This window comes from Vitis riparia, chromosome 1 (assembly GCF_004353265.1).
Source record: "Vitis riparia cultivar Riparia Gloire de Montpellier isolate 1030 chromosome 1, EGFV_Vit.rip_1.0, whole genome shotgun sequence".
Lineage (NCBI taxonomy): Eukaryota > Viridiplantae > Streptophyta > Magnoliopsida > Vitales > Vitaceae > Vitis > Vitis riparia.
Window position 1 is genome coordinate 21,529,755 of NC_048431.1, and position 26,642 is coordinate 21,556,396.

At 38.2% G+C, this 26,642-nt stretch overlaps 4 protein-coding genes and 3 non-coding genes across 7 annotated transcripts; 3 read left to right on the top strand and 4 right to left on the bottom strand.

The window, feature by feature from the left end:
* Positions 1–491: 491 nt before the first annotated feature.
* LOC117913604 lies at positions 492–7,492 on the top strand. The gene is given in 9 exon segments (XM_034828619.1): positions 492–1,868; positions 2,320–3,542; positions 3,866–4,109; positions 4,244–4,468; positions 5,579–5,752; positions 6,338–6,535; positions 6,630–6,743; positions 6,901–7,054; positions 7,057–7,492. Coding segments are annotated over 9 exon segments (3,204 nt in total). The 5' UTR covers positions 492–1,172; the 3' UTR covers positions 7,233–7,492.
* Positions 7,493–7,737: 245 nt separating this feature from the next.
* Positions 7,738–16,180, bottom strand: LOC117913612 (OVARIAN TUMOR DOMAIN-containing deubiquitinating enzyme 4-like). Its single transcript, XM_034828631.1, is given in 7 exon segments — positions 7,738–8,043; positions 8,577–8,691; positions 8,694–8,740; positions 13,422–13,520; positions 13,821–13,861; positions 14,299–14,420; positions 15,991–16,180. Coding segments are annotated over 7 exon segments (465 nt in total). The 5' UTR covers positions 16,016–16,180; the 3' UTR covers positions 7,738–8,027.
* Positions 16,181–16,612: 432 nt separating this feature from the next.
* Positions 16,613–18,985, top strand: LOC117924146. The gene is made up of 2 exons (XM_034842720.1): positions 16,613–16,715; positions 17,803–18,985. The coding sequence occupies exons 1-2, from the start codon at positions 16,686–16,688 to the stop codon at positions 18,751–18,753; spliced, it is 981 nt and encodes a 326-aa protein (XP_034698611.1). The 5' UTR covers positions 16,613–16,685; the 3' UTR covers positions 18,754–18,985.
* Positions 18,986–20,538: 1,553 nt separating this feature from the next.
* LOC117926282 lies at positions 20,539–20,699 on the bottom strand. The gene has a single exon (XR_004653101.1). It is a non-coding gene; the product is annotated as a U1 spliceosomal RNA (small nuclear RNA).
* LOC117921073 (AAA-ATPase At3g50940-like) lies at positions 20,657–24,878 on the top strand. Its single transcript, XM_034838858.1, has 3 exons — positions 20,657–20,691; positions 23,683–23,980; positions 24,666–24,878. The coding sequence occupies exons 1-3, from the start codon at positions 20,657–20,659 to the stop codon at positions 24,876–24,878; spliced, it is 546 nt and encodes a 181-aa protein (XP_034694749.1).
* On the bottom strand, positions 22,169–22,329 carry LOC117926154. Its single transcript, XR_004653069.1, has one exon. It is a non-coding gene; the product is annotated as a U1 spliceosomal RNA (small nuclear RNA).
* A 1,147-nt stretch (positions 24,879–26,025) lies between the features above and the next one.
* On the bottom strand, positions 26,026–26,186 carry LOC117926168. Its single transcript, XR_004653071.1, has one exon. It is a non-coding gene; the product is annotated as a U1 spliceosomal RNA (small nuclear RNA).
* Positions 26,187–26,642: the final 456 nt, after the last annotated feature.

Consider the following 26,642-nt stretch of genomic DNA (forward strand, 5'->3'; position numbering starts at 1 on the left):
CCTGGTCTTGTGTCAAGGATTAGATTTTGGATTTTTTTTTTTTTTTTCTGAAAAAAGAAGAAGTCATGAATGTACAAATATTTTTGTAAAAAAAAGTCTCATTCTGGAAACTTCACTTATTAAATGATTATAGACAATGGCATGCTACATTTTTTTTTTATATATAATTTTTATTTCTATGTCTTCTTGTTATAATTTTTCCTTTTAAATTTCAAAGCATGAAATAAATTTATTTTTTCTATGATTTTAGGATATTTTTTATGAAAGAAATAATATTATGCCATTCATATCTATAATTATTTGATGTGAGTGCTATATCAAATGAAATTATACTATGTATGATTTTTTTATTATATTTAATGTAATAATTATCCTTACTTTTTCAAAAGATAATGATGACAATACCAAAAATGAAAAGAATTTCAAGTGGACGGCAAATATTTAATATTGTGAGGAATCTAGCCCAAAGTTCTAAAGTTAATATCAATCAAAGCACAAAGCTACAAGGAGAAAATGGTGAGGGAAAGGGATGATGGATCTCTCTGCATTCACATCTCATCCAAATTCCTTGCAAAAGTTGTAAAGGGAATTCAGTACCGTGGGCTGAGCCGACACGTTTGGATCTTTTCCTCTTCTTTTGCCAATTCCCCATCATAATTAGAATGATAATACCTACCTTTCACCTTCAGTTTCCTTCTTTGAACCCACATTTTTTTTTCACATTTGACCTACAAGCAAACCCACATAATAATTTCTCACCTCTCAGCTGTGGACCCTTGCATTCTCTGCTGCATTTGCCCTCTCAGCTCTTAGCAACCTCCTGGCCTTCTCAAGTTTGGTAACAGATTTGTTGTTTTTATAGTGGTTGTTGAATGGTCTGGAATTGAGCTTTGGTTTGGTTGGTTTTCCATTGGTAATGATTGGATTTGATTTTGGCCCCTTTGGGGCTGGTTCTATCTGAGTTTTGTGTGTGATGGCTGGGGTTGGCCACGCCCACAAGCATTAGTAATCATTCAGATTTGGAACATTCTTATGTGTTGTTTCTGATTCTATAATCTGCCTTTTTGGGTCTTTGGGGCTTTTGATTTTGGAGGCATTGTGATAGATCATAATTGAAGGCATTGGTGCTGCATAGTGAAGATAATCAGTGTGTTTGTACTATATCTGAAACCATGGTTCTTGGGCTGAGGACGAAGAATCGTAAAGGCGTTTTGGTTAAGGTTGATTATATAGTTCATGTTCAGGAGATTAAACCTTGGCCACCCTCACAGTCCGTCAGATCAGTTCAATCTGTGGTTTTTCAATGGGAAAATGGTGATCAGGCTTCTGGGTTTCTTAGTTGTAGTGTTGGAAATGGGAGAATTGAATTCAGCGAGTCTTTTAGGCTTCCTGTTGCTTTGTACAAGGATGGAAAAAGCCGGGGGCGTGACAGTTTCCAGAAGAACTGCTTAGAGTTCAATCTGTATGAACCTCGAAAGGACAAAACAGGGAAAGGTCAAGTCTTGGGATCGGCTATAATAAACCTTGCGGACTATGGGATTATAGAAGAAGCCATTACCATTAGCACTCCATTGAATTGCAAGAAGAGTCATAGGAATATGGTGCAGCCAGTTATTTTTCTTAAAATTCAGCCATTTGCAAAGGATAGCACCAGTTCATCGCCAGTGGTCAGCTTATCAAAAGAGGCATCATTGGATCAGGACGGAGGTGAATCCGTTTCAGAATTGATGAGCGAAGAAAATAATGAGGAAGTCGAGATCGCCTCTTTTACTGATGATGATGATGGTGGTGCTTCCTCACATTCATCACGCATCATTTCCTCTTCTGCTTTTGAGACCACTGGATGTTCACCGGCCCAAACTGAAGAGGTACTTGGCTGATTACTTTCTATTCACTTTCACTGCCAAATGTTTTCAATTTCAGAGCTTTTTTGATTTACTTACTTCTCTGTGTTGAATTGAGTGCATGAATAAAAATTCATTAATGTTTTCTACATCATTATGCTGTTCTTACTCATTTTAAATTACCATAAAGTTTGTCATATATGCCCATTAGATATTCATTTTCTTCTTTCTTTCAAGTTGGTTGTTTTTGTTAGGTTTTTATGGAATTAGAATTCAAGTGATGAGTTCAAATTGGATGAATGGGTTACATACTTTTGGATGTTTACTGAAATATTGCAAACAAAAGAAAAAAAAAAAAAGAAAGAAAGAAAAAGAAGAAGAAAGGAAAAGGAGGAAGAAGAAAATGGAAAAGAAAAGTCAAAGAAGTTTTATAATTATGTATATAGTTTCTTATTCAGTTTCTATCAAATTGCAGAATGGATCAGGATCAGCAAAGGATAGCTTAAGAAGGAACAATGAAGAGCCTGCCCCATCTTTGGGACCTGCACCTGTAAAACCAGAGGCAAATTCTGTTCCTGAAGCATCCAAACACCTGAATTGGAGTTCATCCCTTTTATCAACAGGCTTGTTGACTAAACTTGAGAGCCCTGTAAATGATGAGGTTTCTTTTTCTGATTTTTCCAAGAAAAGCTCAATGTCAAGCCCAGAAGAGACTGTTACTAATCATGTTCAATCTTCTTCCTCCTCCTTTGGTTTTCAAGGAAAAAATGAAGAGTCTGGTAAGGGCACAAGTTTTGAGCGGACAGTTATTGTCCGTGGGAAGTTTGCTGACAGAAGTGCCAAAATTCTGAGTAGTACTGAAGAATCCAGTAGGAGCAATTTCATTGACAACCTTGCAACCAAAGTCACACCCTCAGGAACAAAAATTCAGGTGGGTGTCAGCTCTAACCTTGTAGCAACTGTAGAATCTCAAGCCAATGGAAAGGATGATGAGAAATCACGAAGGTTAAACAAAAATGACCAAGAGGAGCCTACAACTGTTGCTGATTTGCATGTTGATCTTGACGAAGAGGAAAAGGAGCAGCAAGAAAATGGACAGGGAGAACAGAACTTGGTGAAGAAGAAACATTCTTCAGAGAATGAATTAGTTAGTAAATTTACCCAAGATGTTACCAGGAAGCAAGTTGCATTAAGGAGTAATACTCTTGCGTTCAACAAGAGAGTGCCTGAGATGCAGGGAAGTTTGGTAACCAATCATAAACTAAAGCATGTGAAGTCTGTACAGTTATCTTCTGAGAGAGCTAAACCTTTTGGGTTGTTGGACCATAGTCCACTTATGGAAAAGGAAAAGGAAATTGATATTCAGGAAGATTCTCATAAAGATGCTAAAGGTTTTGCAGCAAGTGAAAGAAAGGAAAGAATAAATAACTTTTCTGACAGCAAAGTTGAACTGGAGTCTAGAATTAAGATGCTTGAGGAAGAGTTGAGGGAGGCTGCTGCCATTGAGATTGGCCTTTACTCGGTTGTTGCTGAGCATGGAAGTTCTACAAATAAGGTCCATGCTCCAGCTCGGCGTCTTTCTAGATTTTATCTTCATGCTTGCAAAGCAAGGACCCAAGCTAAGAGGGCAAGTGCAGCCAGAGCTGCTGCTTCAGGATTAGTTCTGGTTTCTAAAGCATGTGGAAATGATGTTCCAAGGTACGTGCTAACATATGATCTGGACATTCTTCAATTCAAGTCAAGTTAAAGTTGGCAGAAATACTAGCGAGACTCACTCTGGTGGACCAAATATTACTTTGGGTGCAGAATGGTGGAAACTAGAAATCCCCAGTAAAGTTTAACCCAAGAACAATAGTGGGACATAGTGTTAATGGGTTCCGCCTGGGAAAGCTTCTGGGGTAAAATAAGTCATGTTTGTCAGATGATCTGAATCATCTGACAAATTGCTTTCTAATTTTTCCCAATCAAAATATTTCTATGTTTCTTTTCAAATTTTATTGAATTTCTGTGTTCTGTGACAGGTTAACTTTCTGGTTGTCGAATTCAATTGTATTGAGAGCAATTGTCAGCCAGGCTGTTGCGGAAATGGCACTTTCTGCTGGACCTTCCACTGGAAGTGGTGGAAGTAGAAACAGGTACAATAAAGAAGAAAATAATGCAAGAGAGAGTTCTGATGACTGGGAGGACCCACAAACATTTATTCTTGTGTTGGAAAAGATTGAAGGTTGGATCTTCTCCCGAATCATTGAGTCTGTGTGGTGGCAGGTTAAATCCTAATTCTTCTTATCTTTTTTCTTCTGTTGCTGTATCTGCTTCTGGCCTAAGAGCAAGTTCTAGTTTGATTTAGAATGTCCTTACTCCTCATGGATAATCTGGTTTCCTCTGTTCCATCCTTTCAGACCCTTACTCCCTACATGCAGTCCACAGCTGCAAAGATTATTGATGGAAGTAGGGGTTCAAACTCAAGGAAAACATATGGAAGGAGACATTCTTTGGGTGATCAAGAGCAGGGGAATTTTTCTATTGAACTATGGAAGAGGGCATTCAAAGATGCCTGTGAAAGGCTTTGTCCTACTCGAGCTGGAGGGCATGAGTGTGGCTGCTTGCCTGTGCTATCTAGATTGGTATGTTTATGCATTACAATTTCCTTCCTCACTGTGCTTTGTAATGCTGAATTTTTTACCTTACACATTTCTAGTTTGGTTATATCAAAACTGCTAGCATTTTGCATTTGTATGGTAATACCATAGTACACAACCAAGTCATGCTTATGTTTTTCTGCAGAAAGTAGAAAGTGAAAATGGCAGTGGATGGTTTGTATTTGATTAAGTATTTTCAATCACTTATCTGTACATTGTGTTCTTGTATGTTTGTACCACAGTGATCTTGAGTCACATAGTGAAAATGCAATCTGGCACATTAAACCAATACTACCACTTAGTGCTTTCATCCAAGAATCATCACAATCATATCTTTAAAGAAATTCTTGTTCGATTCTGTTTTCATTATAGAATGGCAATTATCTAATGAGGCTGACATTTAATCAGGGATATTGCTTTAGAGTGATATTTGATATTAAAGAAAAAATGCTTTAAGTGATAAGATGATCTGAATCAAAAGCTATCTGTAGGAAGTTCATGCATCAATTCATGAAGTCTCAAATAGTGGTGGAGCCAGTGAGTTTTGTTGGGGGGGCAGTGAGAAAAATATTATATTATAATCCTTATTTATAAATTGTATGGTAATTAATGGTATTTATTATTATTATTATTATTAAATAATTAAATAATTTGAAATATCAATTATGAAAATGTATCAAATTAAACAACGATAGTACCAAGAACATTATTTTTTTTTTTGATTTTATATAAAAAAGTTTTAAAAGAATTAAAAAATAAAAAGAAAAATAATTAGTTTTTTTTAGAGGGGGCAAACTTTCCATTTTAGTTTTTATTTTCCTAAAAAATTTTAACATGTAAGAATTTTTTTTTTGGGTTCCACAAGTGGTCTCAAATCTGTGTTAGTATCCCATTATCACAATAAAGCTGTAATCTTGAGGAAGCCAATATTTGTTTTCTGATATCTACTGTTTTATATCCATATCTCTTGATACATTTCCTATGTTATATTCAGCTTCTGCATCATGTTATGTGCACTTATATGGTTTTATTGGCTTAGCAGTAGTATAGCTGGAATGCACCAGTTAGAAATAAGTTCTTCTGTTGTGTTTCTAGGTCATGGAACAGTTGGTCAGTAGATTAGACGTGGGAATGTTCAATGCTATTCTTCGTGAATCAGCCGAAGAGATGCCAACAGATCCTGTGTCTGATCCCATCTGTGATTCTAAAGTTCTCCCAATTCCAGCTGGAAAATCAAGCTTTGGTGCTGGTGCTCAATTGAAAAATGCTGTGAGTAATGAACACCTTGTTCTGTGAACCCCTTTTTTATGTAAACCATTTTGATAGCTCTTCATATTTATCTTATTTATGTGCAACATGTCCTTAATTTTTTAGAGTTTCAGGATGTGTATTTCTCATTATCACCTTCACTGGTATCTTTCTTTTTCTTGGCTGTTTGGCATTTATATTTTCATAATCAGAATTCAGCGTTTGAGCTATCCTGCCCTCATCTTTGGTGGGTGCTCTTGGAAGTGACTTAAGGGGAAAATGACTTTTAATGATTTCCTAATAATGATATTTTGTGGTGTGTTCTGAATAGTCTCCTAAGGAAAAAAGTAAAGGTGGAAATGTATGAACTTGGATGGGATACCTTTTCTTTCAAATGTTGTTCCTTAATTACATTGAAAGAATCATTTTTAAATTGTAAGTCACTGTATAAGGCTGTTATGGGAGTTCTCTCTGGAGTTACTCTTCCTTGATGTTTCTTTCTGGATTCTTCCTAATTATCAACAAAAAGAATCTCACATCTGCACCAATTGTAAATGAATTAGTTTCTCTTGATTGAAAGCTTTGCTACATTTTCTGTCAAAACAGGTAGGGAACTGGTCGAGATGGCTTACAGATCTATTTGGTATTGATGACAATGACGCACCTGGAGATACAAATGAATTTGGTGATGACAAGAGGCTGAAATGTGAGACCTCCTTCAAGGTCTTCCATCTCCTTAATGCATTGAGTGATCTCATGATGCTTCCATTTGAAATGCTAGCTGATAGGTCCACAAGAAAAGAGGTAATATCCTGGTAACTCAAGTTCTTTCAATTTCACAATCTTGGTTCATAAATTTATTTTCCCTATTCACTCTTCCAAATTTCAATCTTTGAAGGTATGCCCAACTTTTGGTGTACCAATCATCGGGAGGGTCCTTGACAATTTTGTCCCAGATGAGTTCTGTCCCGACCCAATTCCAGAGGTCATCTTTGAAACCCTGGATTCTGAGGTAGGTCCTTCCCCAATAATTTCCTTTGTTTAACGCAAATCTTTCATCACCTACTTTTAAACCCTTTAGTTGATCTAAATCCTAAACCTTAAAACCAGGACAAGCCTTTCTGTAAATTGCATTTTCTGCTAATACATTCAGTTTGACTTCAATTCAGGACTCTCTTGAGGGTGCAGAAGAGTCTATCACAAGCTTCCCATGCATTGCGACTCCCCCAGTCTATTCTCCCCCTTCAGCTGCTTCATTTGCAAGCATCATAGGGGAGGTGGGAAGCCAAAGTCTGCAGAGGAGTGGGTCATCACTGCTTAGAAAGTCCACATTAGCGATGATGAGCTTGATGAACTGGATTCCCCCATAACTTCAATAATCGGTGACAACAGCCGAGGTACTCCTACTTCAACAAAACCCAGTTGGCTGCCTAAGGGAAAGGGGGGTAGGGATGTTGTGAGATATCGACTCCTCCGGGAAGTATGGAGGGATGGTGAATAGTCACACTTCTTTAATATACAAAAAGCATATATCATATTCAGTGTTCCCTTTTTTGAGTTTTTGAGTTATTTTGGTTTCATCAGAGTTGAAGATATATGGGCTCTTCCCATTTGGGGAAGAGTTTTAACATGCCCATACTGTACAGATAAAAATTACTACTAGCCATGGTTTTATGCTGATAATCATTCATAGTATTGTTTTTCCTGTATAAACCTATTTAACTTCTTTTATGTTCAACTTGTTGGTAGCACCACTTTCTTCGCTTCTTTCTAGTTGATTTGAGCCAAAATTGAGATTCTAGGATGATCACCAGGTTCAGGCTGAGCCAAAAATGAGGTTCTAAATTTGCGTTTAGTCTTTGAAATTGCCAGTTCTAGTTAATTAGGAACCCTGCTTTAGAAAAATAAAAGATGGTTCAATACCTCAATAATAGCACTCATATCTCTCAAAAAAATGAATGAGAATAGAGCGTTCAATTGCAGTTTCATCAAAGCAGGGGCTATGATTAAAGAGATAACAGAGGGTTTGCATATCTTTAACTTCCTAATTGAAATAACAAAATAAATTTCATTATCTAGAGATTCCAAATTCCAGAGTTGTACATGAGATTTTTCTTGAAATCAATCAGGAATTCAACTCAGAAGCCTTCATCATCTGCAATCATACACTGTTTTTCCTATCATTACAAACTAGCTATTACAAGAGAAACAACATTCATTTTTAGTATCGCAGACAGCCAAAGGTCTGAGTATAAGAAGCTCTAAGAAGCTAAACAAGCCAATCAATCACGAGCGGTCATCTTTGCTTGCGCCTGCCAATAAACACAAAAAGACTATAAGCACCCTATCTTTGTCGACATCCTGGTAAAATCCAATAAGAGCTAGGTTATGTGTGCAAGAAAATAATCCAGGAAATTTAGATAGTTGAGAATTTGAGAAGATATGAATGTCACAGAAACAGTTGGGAAACATTTCGTGGGAAAAGATATATTTCTGTCATGGGATTTTGGTAATGATTCCCAATTACATAGTTTCTGGAATGCTTCTCAGGGTTTTCTGAAACACTTCCCATCAAAATCCTCAAGAGTTCCCTTCCTGTCTTGAGAATGGGGTTTCATTGTATCTTGGATAGGAACTACATTGATAGAACAATTTAAATTGGACCCTTAATCACCCATTCCATTTGACTGGAGCTAATCAGTAACAAAAACTATGACCCTAGCATTCTTTAGAAATCAGGTTTACTTGCGGAAATCAATGAAGTACACAAGCACAAGCACGTAATGTTCTAACGTAAAGGAGTCTCACAATAAAACATACATAGCAAGGCAGATAGAATTCTTACGACTTGGATTGTTTAGTGCTGGCAGGATTCTGCAATGCATCGTAATGTCCATAACCATGATATACAACACAGATTGGGTCTTCCTTGCCATACTCTTGACCATATTCCGCTATACTTTAAGGTCGTTGGAGTTCTTTTCTGACATGTACACTGTGATGGGCATCCTGGAAACAGAATACTCAAATGTTAACAGGAAGAGGTTTATAAAAGGGATTCAGATGTGTAAAATAACTTGAATAGGTGCTTAAGAAAATGCATCTGCTTTGTGTGTACCATTGCAAATAGTGAGAAATCCAAATCATGTCAAATCCAATTAGATTATAGAAATTTGGTAAGAAATTTTGATTCAATGATTGAATAACAATTAAAATCCATTTTGTCCAGCCAACTCACCACAAAATTCAAAAGGACACAGAGTAGTGAATGAGAGCAAATACATCGTGCATAAAAGATTCTTACACATTTTTGACAGAATTTGAAAGTTTCTGCTAGTTTCCTCTATCATTGCTTCCCAGTATTTATCTAATTCTTTTGCAAGTCCTAATCATATTTTTTGAAGTGTATAAGAAATATACAAGATGTACATAAGCTCAAATTCGATTCTCTATTCCTTGTTCCCCAGCCTTCCTAATCGTACTGACACGATATTTTATTTGTCGATTCTTTCTTTCCTTAACCCTGAGCCACCATAACCATTTTTTTTTTTGATAGATAAACATCAGAATATATTAATGAAGGCTGAGAAGCCGCATGTATACAGGTAGTATACTCAAAAGCCCAAGAAGAAAGGCTGCCACAACCTCACCCACCCTCAAGTGACCGCAAGCCACTCTAAAAAGCCTAAAAGAGAATATGAATCCTCACCAATGTACACCCTAGCCCACCTCCACAAATTACATACAAAAAAATTCTTGAATTTTTGAATATCTAAAGACCCTCCCCTAAAAGCTAACCGGTTCCTTTCCTTCCACACCGTCCAAAATATACACAACGGAATGGAATTCCATGTATTTTTCTTTTTTTTCCCACAAAAGAACCCCTCCAACTAAGAAGCACATCTATAACTGAATTTGGGAACACCCACTGGACTCCAAAATAGCGAGTGCAATCTCCCAAAGAGATTTAACCACTGTACAGTGAACTAGAATATGATCCGCATTTTCCTCTTCGCAGCCGCACAAAAAACATCGATTCGGGAGCTGCCACCCCTTCTCTGAAGCTTATCCAAGGTGAGGATCTTCCCCCACGAGGCTTCCCAAGCAAAAAAAGACACTTTTGTTGGAACCTTATCCAACCAAATGCGTCTGTTCGGGAAGGCACAGGCTGAGGACCCCACCAGCAATTTGTAGGCCCCCTTAGCCCCAAAACGCCATTGCCTTCCCCTTTCCATCTCACTGTATCATCCTCAGTGGAAGTTCTGAAATCCCTCAGCAGAGTCAACATATTACCTATCTGGTCCAACTCCCAATCGTTGAAGTCTCTAACCAATCTCAGATTCCAGCTTCCTTGACCCATGCTCGAGTCCCACACTTCACTGACTTTGGCATTCCTATTCCCTGCCAAGGTAAAAAGCTGAGGGAAGGTTTGAGACAGCGCCTCATTACCACACCATTTATCCGTCCAGAATAGCACTTTGGTCCCCTTTCCTACCTTAAAATCAATGCTCTCCCAACACCAATCAGCTTCCTTCATGATCTCCTTCCATAATCCCACTCCGTGAGGCCCACCAGCTTCCTTTGTCCTCCACCCACATCCCTCTTGGCCATACTTAACCCCTATCACCATTTTCCATAGGTTCTCTTTCTCATAAGCATATCTCCACACCCATTTTCCCAACAAGGCTCTATTCAGAAAATTAATCTTTCGGATGCCTAAACCTCCCTCCTCCTTGGGGCTACAGACCACCTTCCACTTTATTAGGTGAGCTTTCCTCTCCAAGCTACCTCCCCCCCAAAGGAAGTCTCTTTGGATTTTCTCAATCCTTTTTGAAACGGACCTAGGGATGCGGATAAGGGAGAGAAAATAGGTGGGTATGCTGGCCAAAGTACTCTTGATAAGAGTAATTCTACCTCCCTTCGAAATGTATTGTCTTTTCCACTTGGCTAGTCTTCTCCTCATTCTTTCTTCCACCCCGTCCCAAGAAGAAACAGTTTTATGATGCGCTCCAAGGGGCAGCCCCAAATAGACAGTGGGTAAGGCCCCCAATCTGCATCCTAGTTCAGCCGCCAACTCCTCCAACTCATCCACTTGCCCCACGGGAATGAGGGCACTCTTAGCCAGATTAATTCTAAGTCCCGAGGCCGCCTCAAACCATGCCAAAATCCAACTTAGATTGGTTACTTGCTCTCTTTCAGCTTTGCAAAAGATGATTGTGTCGTCCGCATAAAGTAGGTGTGAAACAGCCAGCTCCTCGCCCCTCTTCCCCGAAGCCTACAGCCGGTAATAAATCCCCCTCACCAGCCCGTCTAAGAAGGGTACTAAGAACCTCCATCCCCAAGACGAAGAGATATGGAGAGAGAGGGTCTCCTTGCCGCAGCCCCTTGAGTTTGAGAAGAAACCGGCAGGCTCCCCATTGATTAAGATGGAAAATTTAGCAGTGGAAATACACCACCACATCCAATCCATCCATCGGACCCCAAAACCCATCTTCCGAAGCACTTTCATCAAAAACTTCCAATTGATGCTGTCATAGGCTTTTTCAATGTCCAACTTGCATATCAACCCTTTCTCTTTCCTTTTGAGCCAATAATCAATCACCTCATTAGCCACCAATGACGCATCTAAAATCTGTCTCCCACTCACAAACGCATTTTGATCTGCTGAGACGACTCTATCCAGCACCTTTTTTAGCCTATTCGCAAGGACTTTGGCCAATAGTTTATACAACCCCCCAAGCAAGCTAATGGGCCTAAAATCCCCCAGATCTTCAGCTCCTCCCTTCTTGGGGATAAGAACCAGGAAGGTAGAATTCAGACATTTGGAAAAGGACCCATGTTCAAAGAATTCCTTAAACAGATCCCCCACTTCCTCCTTCACCAAATCCCAGCTCTCTTGCCAAAAAGCCATTGTAAATCCATCCGGGCCTGGTGCTTTATCTCCCCTCATTTCCATCAGTGCACAGTAGATCTCCTCCTCAGCAAAAGGCCTCTCCAAGTCTTCAGCTTCCCGAGGATTTAGTTGATTGAGATGCAGCCCTCAATATCCGCTCTCCACCCTGGCTCTTCTGATAAAAAATTCTGATAAGCGTTCACAATCCCCTCCCTTACCTCTTGCTCCTCAGTCAGCCAATCCCCATTAATCTTTATCCTGTCCAAGGAATTATTCCTACGGTGGGCATTAGCCATCCGATGAAAGTAGCCGGTGTTCCTATCCCCTTCCTTGAGCCACAACTCCCTTGATTTCTGCCTCCAATGGACTTCTTCCAACAGCACCCATTTGTGGAAGGCATCCTTAGCTTCCTTTTTCTGTTCAGTTTCAGCCATAGTCAGACTCCTCTCGCTCTCCACACCATCCCAATATTCCACTTGCTGAAGGGCAGAGTTTTTGTTGATTTCCAGCCTACCAAACTCCTCCCTATTCCAAACTTTAATTTTATGCTTTAAAACCTTCAGCTTCGAGGCCAGCCTGAAACTAGCCCTTCCCCTCACCTCAATCTCCTGCCACCACCCCGTATAAGACCTTTAAAGCCCTCCACTCTCAGCCACATGTTCTCAAATCTAAACGGGGTGGGACCCCTCCTCAACCCCCCACCCATCAGCAAAATAGGAAAATGGTCAGAAGTGGGTCTCTGCAGCCTACATTGGGCAATCCCACTAACCATCTCCAGCCACTGATGCGTAACCAAAAACCTATCTAGTCTAGCCCAGGATTGGTTATTCCTCCCCCCACTCCAAGTGAAAACACCTCCTTGCATAGGAAGATCCATAAGTTCTAAGTCGTCAACTGTCTGGGCAAACATTCTCATAGCACCAGTTAGCCTTCCCTGTCTATTTCTTTCCCTTGGAGACAGTAGCACATTGAAATCCCCCCTAAACACCACGGGTCCTCCCATAGGCCTCTGATCGCCCCTAGCTCTTCCCACAAGCAAATTCTATCTTCCCTGGAAAAAGGCCCGTATACCCCAGTAAAGATCCATACTAGCCCATTTTCCACATTCCTAATCCTGCAGGATACCGAGAAATTCCCCACCTCCGTCTCCAACACTTCCAGGGATCTTTTATCCCAGCACACCAAAATCCCTCCTGCAGAGCCCACCGCATCCAAAGCCACCCAATTTGACCACCTACCCGACCCCAAACTTCTCACCAAGCCTTCCATAACCATTTTCTATGAATTGATCTTGCATTCTTTCTTCCTGTTTATTGCCTCTTTACGAACCAATTACAGCATATGATTGAATATTCTACAACAATCATATTTGAACAACCTCCTGCTGTTGGTTTGAACTCTGGAGTAAAAAGAAAGTAGATAATTGCAAAACCTATCAAATTCAGACTATTTTCATTTGACCTAAAATATCTACTGGAAGACCTCTAAGATAACCTTAGACACACAGATCATGAGAATCCATGGTGAACTATGAGCTCCTTATCACATAATACAAAACTTACACCAACATATACCCATGTGCATGCGTGCAGAGATATTATGTAGACATGAAATTGCACCACCCACAGCAGAACTTGGGGCTATGACTTATTTGAGATGGTGGAACCCCAAATAAACATCATTACATGCGTATTAAAAGTTCTTGCTTACCATATTACCTAATAAACGTCTTTTACCAAAATGGATAATCAAGTGGGTGGTAGAGGAAAAAGTTCACAAGGGTGGAAAAAGACATACTGTAAGACATGTGAGGACATGAGCAGCTCAGGTTCTCCTCCCCAGATGTGGGGCTGCCGCATCCTTAAAACATAATCATCAAAATCACCTTCAAGAAACCTGCCAGTGCATGGAGATTGAATTACTTGTCAAAGAATGAGTATCAGGGTCTAGCTTAAAATATGACTGAAGATGGATATTAATCAAGATTGGAGGGTTCAGCAATCTGATTATATGCCCGCAGTTCTCATCTATACAGTATAGTCCTTGATATCATGTACCCAATCCTGAATTGTAAGAGCATTGTTTAAAGGCAAACCCTCTTTACAAATTTAGCATATGGGCCCTCCTCAATGACTTTACAGAAAGAAATTCAAGAAATTGACCAACATGAACGCAAAGATCCCCAAAGATTAATACCATTCAGTGTCTGCTCGCCTCTTTATGAATTCATCTACAACCTGTCAAAACCAAAAAAAAATTAAGAATGCTGAAAACATCACCAATGAACAACAGGCAAAAAGAGAAGGCACAAGTACATATATTCAGTTGAAATGTATAAGCAGCCAATGAACTCATTAGGCAGGTAAGAAAATATAGTTCAACAAATGAAAACAGAAAAACTAATATGACTTTCACTTGCTTTAAATCTTGGGAAGCTGGTCAATAATTAAGCCATTATCATTTGATCATGAAGCTAATTATAAGAATTGCAGAAAATCAGGCTTAGTAGTTGAAGCAAGTTCAACATGTTGACACATTGTCTAATGTAAACTAAATATCTTTCTAGAACTATAATAAATTGCTGAACAAGAAGCAAAAATTGGTTAAAAACATGTGCAAATATCATCAGTTGAATTAGATCGAAGGAAAAGAAAAAAAAAAAAAAAAGTTATACTTTTTCTCTGAGCTCATCTGCAAGTTCTCTCTGAATTTTCTCACTTGGACATGCCTTTCCTGCTCTCAGGCTAGCACCATAGACCACTGACCTGAACAAACATCTTCCATCTCCAGTTATGCCTACATGAAAGAAAAAAAAAGCATGACAATCCATTCTCGAACCTAAAGGGCAGTTAATATGTTCTATATTTCAAAATCATGCTCATGAAGACAATCATATACGTCTCAAAAACATGCTCATGAAGACAAACATATATGCTGCCTTTGGAATCATAGAGAAGTAGATCATGTTTGCTGTGCAAACGGATTGATTGTTAATGCAGTGCTGATACCAATTCAAAGAAAAAAGATTGAAGGAAAATGACCCTTTTCCTATCATGATGGCCACCAGTCAACAAAAGATTGATTATAAAATAAGATTCATCTATATGTAAGTTATCAAATAATTCAGAAGCCCAATAATACAATCATATTCCTCATCCAATGGTGCTGCCTCAGTCCCTTTCCTTGATTTCATGCTGTTGAAGCAAACAAACTGATATTTTTTTATACATTAGGAATTGAAAATATGAATGACTATCATAGAGAACACAAAAAAAACAAACAAACCATATTCGTGTAAATGCATTAAGATTAAGATGCATGACTAACTAGACCTAAGAACAAATTTGTTACCTCTCCATGAAAGCTCAGCAAAATGAGTAATTAATCTACTAAACGAATAGCCAAATTTCATGATTTAGTTTCAGAGTTCCAAAAATATTCTTTTAAATTTGATACCCTTCTGTTTCAAATAATGGAAAATTTCCTCAGAATTGAATCGTAAATTCGAATTATTCTCATTTTATGCATGAACAGGATATACAGACACAATTGTCGAGGATTTAAGAACTCTCCGGACAAGAATTTATAAATTGCACAAAAAAAAAAAGCACACAGTGAAAAGATAAAAAAACCTAGGCCATAATCCATACGGATCACCACAATTTTGCAGAAGACCAGAGAACAAAATGTCCCCAAGTGCAATAAAAGTAAAGCAAACATTAAAAGTCCCCACCAAATTAAGCAAAAGAAAGCATAAAATGGAAGAAAAGAATCAATAACACACCAAGATATTTATGAAGAAAAGCATCAATTTGATCAAGGCTTCCTTTGATTGCTGAGAAACAGGAACAACAGAAGACAATAAATATCACAATTTTGTTTCTTTGCTTCCTCTGATTTCTCAGTAACCAAATGGAGTCTCAAGAAAATCCTTAAGAAAAAAAAGATAAAAAAAAAAAAACCCTTCAAAACCGAGCAAACATCGTTAACAATTCCGTTTCTTTCATTTTTCTTCTCAACAACAAAACACACTGTGAAGAGAATCAGAAAAAGGAAAAAAATTACACCAACATTCACAATTCTGTTTTTCATTTTTCCTTCGTCTTCTTAGTAGCCAATCCGACATTGAAACATTCACAAGAAGGGAAAAGAAAAAGTTTAACCACAAGTCGGGTCCGACAACAACGTTAGCGATTCTGGTTTCTTTCAATTTTCTCCGTTTTCTAAGCAGCCAAACAGACCGTCAAGCAAATCATTAAGAAAAAAAAAAAATAACAACTACACTAAAACGAATCGAGCAAACAACGGCAACAAGAACAGAAAACAACAACACATACGATCTTCCGAAATTGAGCCAGATTTTTACCGAGCGAAAAGTTCGATTTCGGCATAGTTCGAATTACAACACAGGCCAAAACAAGGCCTCTAGATCAAGTCCTCAGAATTAACATTTCATTGAAATAGGAAAAATATTACACGAACTTGCCTTCCACTTATTTTCTAAAAATTGAAAAAAAAAAAAAAAAAAAACATTTGCAAATGAGTGAGAGTTCAGATCTGAGAGAACTCATTGGAACCTTTTGAACTTGTGGTGAAAAGGTGATGCTCCCTCAGAGAATCAAATTCGATGCTTTTTCAAGGATCCAAATTGTTTCACGTTGACACCAGATGAATAATGCCATAGCCGAGTTCGTGACTCGGTCTGAGTTCGTGATCCGAGTCTGCAACTCGGAAAATAGACAGTTCGGGTCGGTCCTAAAAGGGTCAGGTCGAGACCATTCTAGATAAGCCGGATCCTAGCCTTTTTTATAAAAAAAAAAAAAAAAAGATTTTCAATCAGAACGAAACAAGAGTTGCAACTAAATTTGAACCAAACCCTAAAATCAATAACACCCACAAATTCTCCATGTTTTTAGCCCAAAAACATTCCTCATATTCTTTTCTACTTTCTTCTCATAAACATGCATGCATGGTTCATCATTTTTCTTTTTCTTTTTCTTTCGTCAACCAGATTGAATAATAATAACAACAACCCTCAAGCTTTGTTTTTTCAGAGAGGTTATGGATTCCAGAGCATCTTTCTCGTCCATGGTACGAGTTTTCTACCCTTTGAATACTTTCATCTTTTTGGTAATTTCTCAGAACGTTTCTCCTAGTTTCTATTTTTTACTTTCCCAGGAAAGTGTAGGAAAATCAAGATTGCATGCATGATGGGAAGATAGATATAAACACAGCGTAAATTTAAACGTACTTTTAATCAGCATTGTCGATTGCAGCCGTGCACCTGAACGATGAACACCTGAGACTAACTGGAAAAAAAAAATCTAAAATTGTGAGCGAAAAATGATCTATATAGAGGCTAGATAGGGATAGTCCAAATCCACTGAAACTCTAGTTTTAATCCTTTACAAACACAAACTCTATTATGATTAGGAATGAACTCCAATATGGTAAGCAAACCAAAATAGAAACCCAATAAGGAACACTACTTACTAACTTTCTTTATTATTATTATATATATCATTTTTTTAATATGTGAATAGTTTTATTATTATAGTGAAGTTTTATTAAGAATCTGTTTAATCATATGATTTAAAAATAATTTTTTTTATTTTTAAAAACATAAAATTGTTTTAAATTTCTTTTAATAATGTCTGGTTATTGTTTTTTAAAAATACTTTTTAAAAATAAAGTGGAATAAAAAATAATTTTTAAAAAATAAATAAGAATTATTTTCATTAATTTTTAAAAATAAAAGAAAGATATGAACCCGTTTGATTTTTTTTTTGAATTTGTTTTTAAAAATTGTTTTTAAATTAAAAAATAAAAAATAGTTTTTAAAAACAAGTTTTAAGAAATAAGTTCAAATGTGCTCTTATATTTTAATAATGTTGAAATATATTATAAAGTTTCTATTGAATTATGGGAGGAAAAAAAGGTAGGAAGGGATTTTGAATTCTCTTATTTAATTTATTATAAAAAAAAATAAAGAAAATATTTTTGAGAATTTTACAGTAAACTTTCTAATTCCAATGAGCATTAAAGTAGGATATTGTAGGACGTGGAGTTCTAGAAATCATGTTGATTTCATAAATAGTAACAATATTTTTTGGAGTCACAAACAAAATTTTTAGGATTATTACAGATTTTGTCGCACATTTGGCTTCAATTTTCTCAGGAATCAACCACGCGAACCGGAATGAGGTGCAGACGCCGCCCGTTGCATACATGTGGAGCTTCCATCTTAGCAATGTCCCACAACGCCTACATGAAAGTCCAAGGCTTCAACGGACCCATAGGATCTGTGACAAAAAAGATGGCGACATTAGCTACCTCAGCCTGCCCATTTGTGTATGCCATACGGTGCCAATGGCTGGCTCTCCTTTCCTTTGCTGATGATCGCATTCTAGCTATTGAAGACAAGATCGAGAGGCTTTTTCCACCATCGACCCATGTGTTCAACAAGCTTGATGAGCTGCTCCACATTGCAGAAACCTTACCAGGAAGATTTGATGATGCTGCAGACAAGCTTCCTATGGTTATCCAAAGGGTTCCACTTCTAGACTGGGTGTTGGCTCATGTTGTGTCCTGGTTGAATTTTTTCCTCTCTCTACTGGCTGACTGGGGAACTGATGCTGCAAGAGAGAAGGAGATAATGGTTGATATAAACTGCACTGACCCGAATAATGGATCATCGTCGGTTGGCAAAGTGCATCAAATTGAATCGAGGGGAGAAAGTGAGCATATGGTGAAGTCTCCTGCAGTGGCTGAAGGGGAAGTTCTGAAGTGTACTTACAAGGAAGCTCTAGAGAAGGGAACCAAATATGAGAATGAAATGAAAGAGGATGATTCTAAGGAGATTGTGAAGACCATGCTTCAGAAGAAAGAAGTTGGGTTAAGAACAGAGAAAAATGGAGGCCAAGAGAATGAAAAAAATGGCAAGGAGGAGAGCATGGTTATTGAGGGGGAAGTTGAGGTGGAAACTGAGAAAAATGTAAGCAAAGACGAGGAATGCATCAGTAATGATGATCCAATACTAGAATTATTCGAGTCAGGGTGGCACATGAAACCAGGTAGAGGTGCCCAAAGTCCTTCGCAATCACAATCCAAGTTAGAAGAATGGAATTGAAAGGGATGCACATGGAAATCAACTACTTCACATTATGATGGTCTGGCTGACAATTGTATTCAATTTATATATGTCTAATGCTAGATGCAGTTTCTTTTGGCATCTACTGTCAGTGAAATTCATATGTACTTTCTGCTATAATAATTGAAAAACTCGGAGAATGCATCAAAGGATGTTGAACTAGATGAACTTAGGCCCCTACAATAGAAACAAGTGTTCAAAATGCTAATGGAAAGTTTTCATGTTTTTTACAGGGGAAAACTAATTGATTTCCATACAATCCTTCATAATCCAAAGCCATGCCTTCTACAACATCAGTTCTACTGATTAACACCATCTTTTCCTTATTCATGATGCTGCTTTGGTCTTTGCTTAATGAGATCAAGACCACGTCCAGCCAGTTCATACCCGGACAATCTCCAAGAGAAAATTTTATCTATACTTGGAGGCCTGTTGGGAAATCTCTCTTCTCAAATAACCTTGGTCATCAATGAACCCAATGGGCTCTCAGTAAATCAAATCTACCAGGCTTCTTAGCTATGCTTGAGCACAAACATCACACCCTCAGTTCATAAGCCTAATGTATCCAAAGGCCAACGAGAGAAGAACTGGTCAGTCACCATCAACGAAGGAGAAACGATTGTTGATGTTTTTGAAGGAATCCAACTATCTCAGGTTTAGCATCTATGATTTGAAGCTGACAAATCTCTGGGGCAACTCAGAACTTAGAAGGCTATTATTCTCTACTGGCTTCATATATGTCATTAAGGATATTGATATCGTTCCATTGCACAGCCAACCCGACAACATGGAAGATTCAACAGAACTGAGAGAGAGATACAAGATAATATGGGAAAGAAAATTCATCTTTAATAGGAATAATAGTAGTGGTCACAACACACACTGCTTTTCTCTTATGGACAGATAAGCTTACCAGGATTGTTTAATTTTGTTGATGGGCTATGGTCAAGCTGTGGTGATGAGAGGATAATCGTGTTTAAAATTGCTTGAAACACGATTAAAATATGTTAGAAGAGCTGTGGTGCTCTTCTGCAACCCAGCAGAGGTTGCAGAAGAGCTCATGAAAAGTGAAGATGTTGGTGCTGCTCTTGAGAGACTCATCAAATTGCTTGAAACAAAGACGATACAGTTTCTTGGAGGAGGAGACGTTCTCAACCAACATGCAAAAGGAGAAGTTAAGTTGGTTAAGGAGGAGAACCCCATCATTTATCAAAGAATCGTAAGCCTTAAAATAAGCTAGGTAAGTTTCCCCTAATTCTATCATTGTGTATGACGCCTGAACTCAAAGCATGTTTTCTCTGAAAGGAATGCCTTGATGACATCAGTCTTATCAACATGCACCAACTTTGTGACATCAATAATACTGTCCACAATGAAGTTAAGAATCTTAAGATCATGAACCACCAGCGTATACCCCAACAAGTCCAACAGCCAATCTTCCAGAACTTGGGTGGCCCTTTTGGAAATTAATCTTCTGAAATGACCTTCATGAATGAAGTTAAAAATGGTTCATATTTATAGGATTTAAGATGGGTATTAGAAAGGGGGCACAGGCATATACTGAAAATCCTTCTGGCCACTTCGTGTTCCCTCTATACTACTTACAGTAACAACAGATGAATAACACCTGCATAGACAATGTGAGACCATAAACAATATGGGACCTTTCATCAAACACCTGGAAGCTAATAATGCACAAGAAGACGACATCCATACCCCCCTACGCATGGAGTGAAAAATTAAAGATTTCAGGTCTGAATTGGAGCAGGGGTCGCGCGAACGCGAACCCCCTCTACCACAAATTATGACGTAGATTCTGCCACTTGGGCAGATCTTAGGGCAGTACCCCTCCCAAGTGCAATGGAGGTCACTGTCCTAGGCCATGGCTCTTCTTGATCGGCCATTGACCCCGCCCAGGTAAGTATGTTGAAGATGAACTGTCTCTCATTTTTTATATTCCATCCTCAGCCTTGTTAATCCAACTCCATTTCGATGTGGGATTGTCATGTGGTAATTCATATGTTCTATCTTAATTTGATCATAATATTGGAGGTCAGATGTCTATAATATTTTAAATTGTATGATATTTGATATCCTCACTAAAAATGCCAACAAAGTAAGGCATCCAAAGCAACTCAAAATGAGAGCCAGCCCAAACAACCCCCAGAAGCTATTTTAATCCACCCAAAGTGAGCATGGTTCAAAGTCTCCAGCTGCATATTCCATTCTTCATTTTATCATTCATTTCAATTTATTCAATATATATGGTCAGTTGGCTGCCATTTATGATCAGTGTGTCATACTAGATGCAGTTTCTTTCAGCAACTACTGTCAGCCAAGTTCATACTTTCTGCCATCAAAATTGTAAAATTCAGATAATGCATCAAAGGATGTTGTACTAGATGAAGTTAGGCCCCAACAGTAGAAACAAGTGTTCAAAATGCTAATGGAAAGTTTCCATTTTTTTTACAGGGGAAAACTAATTGAATGTTTCCCCCAGAAGAACAAAAAGTACCTTCTAACCAGATAACCATGGCTACTCATCTACCTACCCATTTCTAATACAGAGGTCTAGAGGGTATGAGATTGAAATTCCAAATTCAATGTGTCAATAAAGACAACTTAGCTGAGTCTTTACGAATTGCTTGAGAAGCACTTGCAGTTACTAGTCATCCTGATTGAATTGACCTGAAAATTTTGATTTTGTCTGTATTGTTTGGATTAACAGCTTGGCTTACTAGTCATGGTCTAGAAACTATGTGATTCCCTGTAAACTGGGACAAAGAATCCTTCATTTCAGGACCCATCAGTTTCTCATAACCCTTTATAATCCAAGGCCCAGGCATGTTTTCTCTAACAAGCATGCCTTCTACAACATCAGTTCTATCGATTTAGACCACCTTTTCTGCACTCACAATGCTGCTTTGAACTGTGCTTAATGTGATCAAGATAATGCTCAGCCAATTCATACCCCAACAACGCATCAACACTGCTGGTCCGTCCTCGATGAAGTTAAGATCATGAACCATCAGCTTATACCCCAGCAAGTCCAAGAGCGAATCTTATCAGAACTTGGGAGGCCCCTTTGGAAATCAATCTTCTGAAATGACCCTCATCAATGAAGTTAAGAAGATGCATATTTTGAGAATGTAAGATGGGTGTTAAGAAGGGGGAGGCACAGGCATCTGCTGAGCATCTAAAAATAAAAGCTGATACAGAGCCACGTCGTCTTGGCACTTCGTATACCCAATAGGGCCAATACTTATGGTTAAAAACATCCAATCCATTAGCAAAACGAATCTTCTGCTACTTCTAATTAATCCAATCCATCAAACACTGCAAGCCAATAACGCACAAGTATATCAACAATCCAAAGGCTTAAGACTTAATTGGGGCAGGAGTCGCGCGAACGCGAACCCCCTCTACCACAAATTATGACGTAGACTCTGCCACTTGGGCAGATCTTAGGGCAGTGCCCCTCCCAAGTGCAATGGAGGTCACTGTCCTAGGCTATGACTCTTCTTGATCAGCCATCGACCCCGTCCAGGTAAGTATGTTTAAAGGTGAACCTTCTCTCATTATTTATATGCCATTGTCAGCCTCCTTATTCCAACCAGTTCGATGTGGGACTATCATGTGGCAATCCATATGCTATTTTTTAACTTGATCATAATGTTCAAAGTCTCCAGCTGTTTATTCCATTCTTCATTTCGACTTTTTAAATATATATACCATTATTTTAATTGCATGAATGTAATCTTCACCAAACATCATGAAAGAAAATATTATTACATTTTTTTTAGAGAATTAGAGGTTAATTAGTCTTTGTAGCTCAAATACGTACAAGTTTTTAAAGTATTTAAATAAAACCAAGACTACTGCTCATTATAATTGAATTCCTAAATAAAATTCTGTTCTTAGAAATAATCCAAAACTACTTCAAAAAATTAATTTCAAAAACTGATTTTTAAGTATTGTTTTCCAAAACAACACTTGACAAGCTTCTCAAACATATTTTTTTCATTAAAAGATTTTGTCAATTTACTTTGTGGATGCATCTATCATTCAATCAAAAATGTTTCTTATATGTATTTGGAAGTACTAATGCTTGTTTGGAAGGCTAGAGGGACCTCAGTCAGAGGTGGTGGGTTTGTACACCAGGGGTAGAATTCACCCAGTGCTACACTTTAAATGAAGGTGGGGTCTTGATCAACAAAATTGAATCCACCATTTTTGTTTTACAAGGGAAGCACAAGCCTAGTCTATTAGTCATAATAGGTAAGCCAAGTTTCCCTCAATTGTCATTTTGTATGGCTGGTTCAGCCATCACCTCATGGTAGCAATAAAGTGATTGTGCCTTGTCACAGCCTTGAGCTTGCAGAGCCCTAACAGTTGATTCTGTAGCTCCCTTTCGTGTGGTGTGTGGTTGACTTCAGGTTTGTAATATGATCACAACCCAAGCAGCCAAATATACTCCAACAGCAATCACTTTCCGTCCTGGTCTTTCATTCAAACCAAAGCATGTTTTTTTTTTCTCTAGCAACTCCTTCAACATCAGTCTTATCAACTTATACCACCTTTGCTGCATCAGTAATGCTTGTCAGGACTCTGCCCAATGGATTTCGGACCATGACCCACCAGCTCATACTGCGACAGATCCAAGAAAATTTTTGCCCAAACTTGGAAGCCTTTTTGGAAATCACTCTTCTGAACTGACTCCCGTCGTTGAAGGGTTCAATAGGCTCTCTGTTACTGAAATCTCTGAGGCTTTCAAACTCTACTTGGGCAAGAGAATCACCCCATCAGTTAGACGGCTTTATGTTTCCATAGGCCACAGAGAGAAGGAATCTAACTCAGGTGGCAATTGGTTTGTAGCGAATCCCAGAAATCACTATCCAATTATGGCAGCAGCTCCTTGTCAACCAAGAAGCCTGTACATAGTTCAATTGAGCTTACTTTCCACATGAAATACAAGGAGAAGGTCTTGAGCACATACCTGCCATATGTACTAGAAAGATCGGACACCATAGAAGAAGAAAACAGGGTGGTGAAGTTATACTCCCTGGGAAATTTCAATGAAAATTATAATGGTCCGTGGACATCAATCAATGTGGACCATCCATCCGCTTTTGACACATTGGCAATGGAGCCAATGCTCAAGAAGGAACTCATTGCTGACTTCGACAGATTAGTCAAGAGATGGGAGGTCTAATGTAAAGTGGGAAAAGCATGGAAACGTGGATAATTGTTGATGGTCTGCAGGTACAGGAGAATCAAGTTCGATTGCAGCCATAGCTAACTATCTCAAGTTTAACATTTATGTCCTGGATCTTACAAGTTTCAGGAGGATTTAAGAGCTGAGAAGACTTTTGGTTCCCATTGCAAATTGATTCATATTTGTCATTAGGGACAAGACATTGATTGTTCCATTGAGTCCCATAATTTTGACAAAATGGAACATACAACAATAGTGACAGCCAGGTGAGTTCCTTGCATTGGCCTCTTTCCCTGCAACTAAAGACCATATATAAGTTCCCAAAGCTGTTTTAATAATAACATAAAATTTATTTTATTTCAATTTTGACCAACAAAAAATTCAAGAGAAAGTTAAAGGGAAGTACAAGAGTTTTGTTCCCATTTCCTGTTATCCAAGGGAAACATTTAAGTCAAAAGTCCACCATTTTCCCAGACGGATAACATTATTATCAGACTAGATTGCAAATCATAGCCTGCATTCACAAGCTTAAATGCTGTTCATCTATTTGCTCATCCAATGAGGCAAGAGAAAACCCATGAACTCGGAGATGAGTAATTTTAAGAAATAAATATATTGATTGGTAATAACAGGAGCATCTATTTGTAACTTTGTACCCCTGTTCTCTTATTGACAGATAATTCTATCTGGGTTGCTTGATTTCATTGATGGACTGTGGTCAAGCTTTGGTGATGAGAGGATAATCATGTTGACTACAAATCATAAAGAAAGGTTAGACCCTGCATTGTTGAGACTAACCTGCATGGACATGCACATTCAGATGTTCTACCACACTCGTTCTGAATTTAACATCCTAGCTTCTAACTACCTCAGCATCAAAAGTTACTGAAATGGAGAAACTGATAATGGATGTGGAGGGGAACCCAGCAGAGATTGCAGAAGAGCTCTTGAAAAACGAAGATGTTGATGTTTCCCTTGAAGAACTCATCAAATTCCTGGAGAGAAAGAAGATCCTGGTGGAAGATAGTGAAAAATCCAATGCTGAAGGAGTGGGAGGAGCCAAGGAATGCAAGATTATGATAGGAACAAAACGAATTTTGGTTAACATAATTTCACCTAACATTGTCTAGAAAACCACATTATGATAGGAACAAAATGATGTGGGTTTACCAGCCTGAATCCATACATTATGACATCTTATTTGTTACATATGACCCCATAAATGACAGGGAAAGACAGAAAAAATTTGGATCCTCGGTTAAAAATATTCAAGTGGATATGAGATGGATAAGATGTCAACCAAAACAACTAATAAGCCACATTCATTATAAGAATTCATCAGGCAGATTGTGCAGAGTGTACTTGACTTTGCCATACCCTTGGCTTGCATAGCTAACCCATAGATTCTGCAGCTCAGTTTAGTGTGGGGTGTGGTTGGGTTGATACTTGAAACTAAACAGCTTCTAAAGAAAGGTGCTTGTCGTAGCACTATTCTATAAAAGCCAATTACGTAAGATGGCCACAACTCAGAGAGGCAAATATATACTCAAACAAAACTCTCTACATTGTAAACCCACCAATTTCTCTAAGTCTTTCGTCCAAACTTAAAGCCTGTCTATGACATTAGTTTTATCAACATGCACCAACCTTGTTGCATCAACGATGCTGGTCCTGACGGTCCTCGATGATGTTAAATCATGAACCACCAGTTTATACCCCTGCAAATCCAAGTGCGAATCTTCTCAGAACTTGGGAGGCCTTTTCGGAAATCAATCTTCTGAAATGACCCTCATCAATGAAGTTAAGAAGCTGCATATTTTGAGGATGTAAGATGCACGACTTCGGGTGCTTGGTTCAATGACTAATAATAATATCCAATCCACAGCAAAACAAACATCAACGTATGAGAGAAATAACATTGGCCTTTCTTCAAACACCTACTCTTTTAGTGTACAAGGTAAAAGGAGACTAGAATCACTAATCACCAATCCCATCCGCATCTAGCCCAAAATTAAAGAATTCAGTACTGAGTTGGGGCAGGGATCGCGCGAACGCAAGACCCCTCTACCACAAATTATGACGCAGACTCTGCCACTTAGGCAGATCTTAGACGAGTGCCCCTCCTAGGTGCAATGGAGGTCACTAACCTAGGCCATGGCCTTTAATGATTGGCCATCGACCCCGTCCAGGTAAGTATGTTTTAAAGTTAAACGTCTCCCTTTATTTATAGTCGGTCCAAGCTTCCGCTATCTGACTCTAAGGCGATGTGGGATTGATTTGAATATGATATGAGATAATACGTTTGTTTCTTTATTTATTTGTATTTGTTAAATATACTAAAGAACACGTGAAATTGTGATGGGTGAAATTTAAACCTATAGATTAAAATATTCTAGTTAATGTTAATAAATTCAAAATATTCATTCAACCCTACCAATTTGAAGAAGCTATTCAACTCCAGAAAATTAGGCATAAGTTTATATTCTCTAACTTAATCATTAACCTAAACAACTTGTTTGGTAGCAACCCAAGATTTTCCATCTTTAAAAACCAATTCATTTTAACTTTTCATAGAAAATAAGATATGGGGAAATTGTCATAATTTTATAAACAAATTTCCAAACATATTTATATCACAAAAACAATTTGTCAA

Coding starts and splice junctions, on each gene's coding strand:
- LOC117921073 (XM_034838858.1), top strand. CDS start 20,657: ATGGCTCTTCTTGATCGGCCATTGACCCCGCCCAG. Junction 20,692..23,682: donor CGGCCATTGACCCCGCCCAG/GTAAGTATGTTG, acceptor CAATTATGGCAG/CAGCTCCTTGTCAACCAAGA. Junction 23,981..24,665: donor GATTAGTCAAGAGATGGGAG/GTCTAATGTAAA, acceptor TCTTATTGACAG/ATAATTCTATCTGGGTTGCT.
- LOC117924146 (XM_034842720.1), top strand. CDS start 16,686: ATGGATTCCAGAGCATCTTTCTCGTCCATG. Junction 16,716..17,802: donor GAGCATCTTTCTCGTCCATG/GTACGAGTTTTC, acceptor CAATTTTCTCAG/GAATCAACCACGCGAACCGG.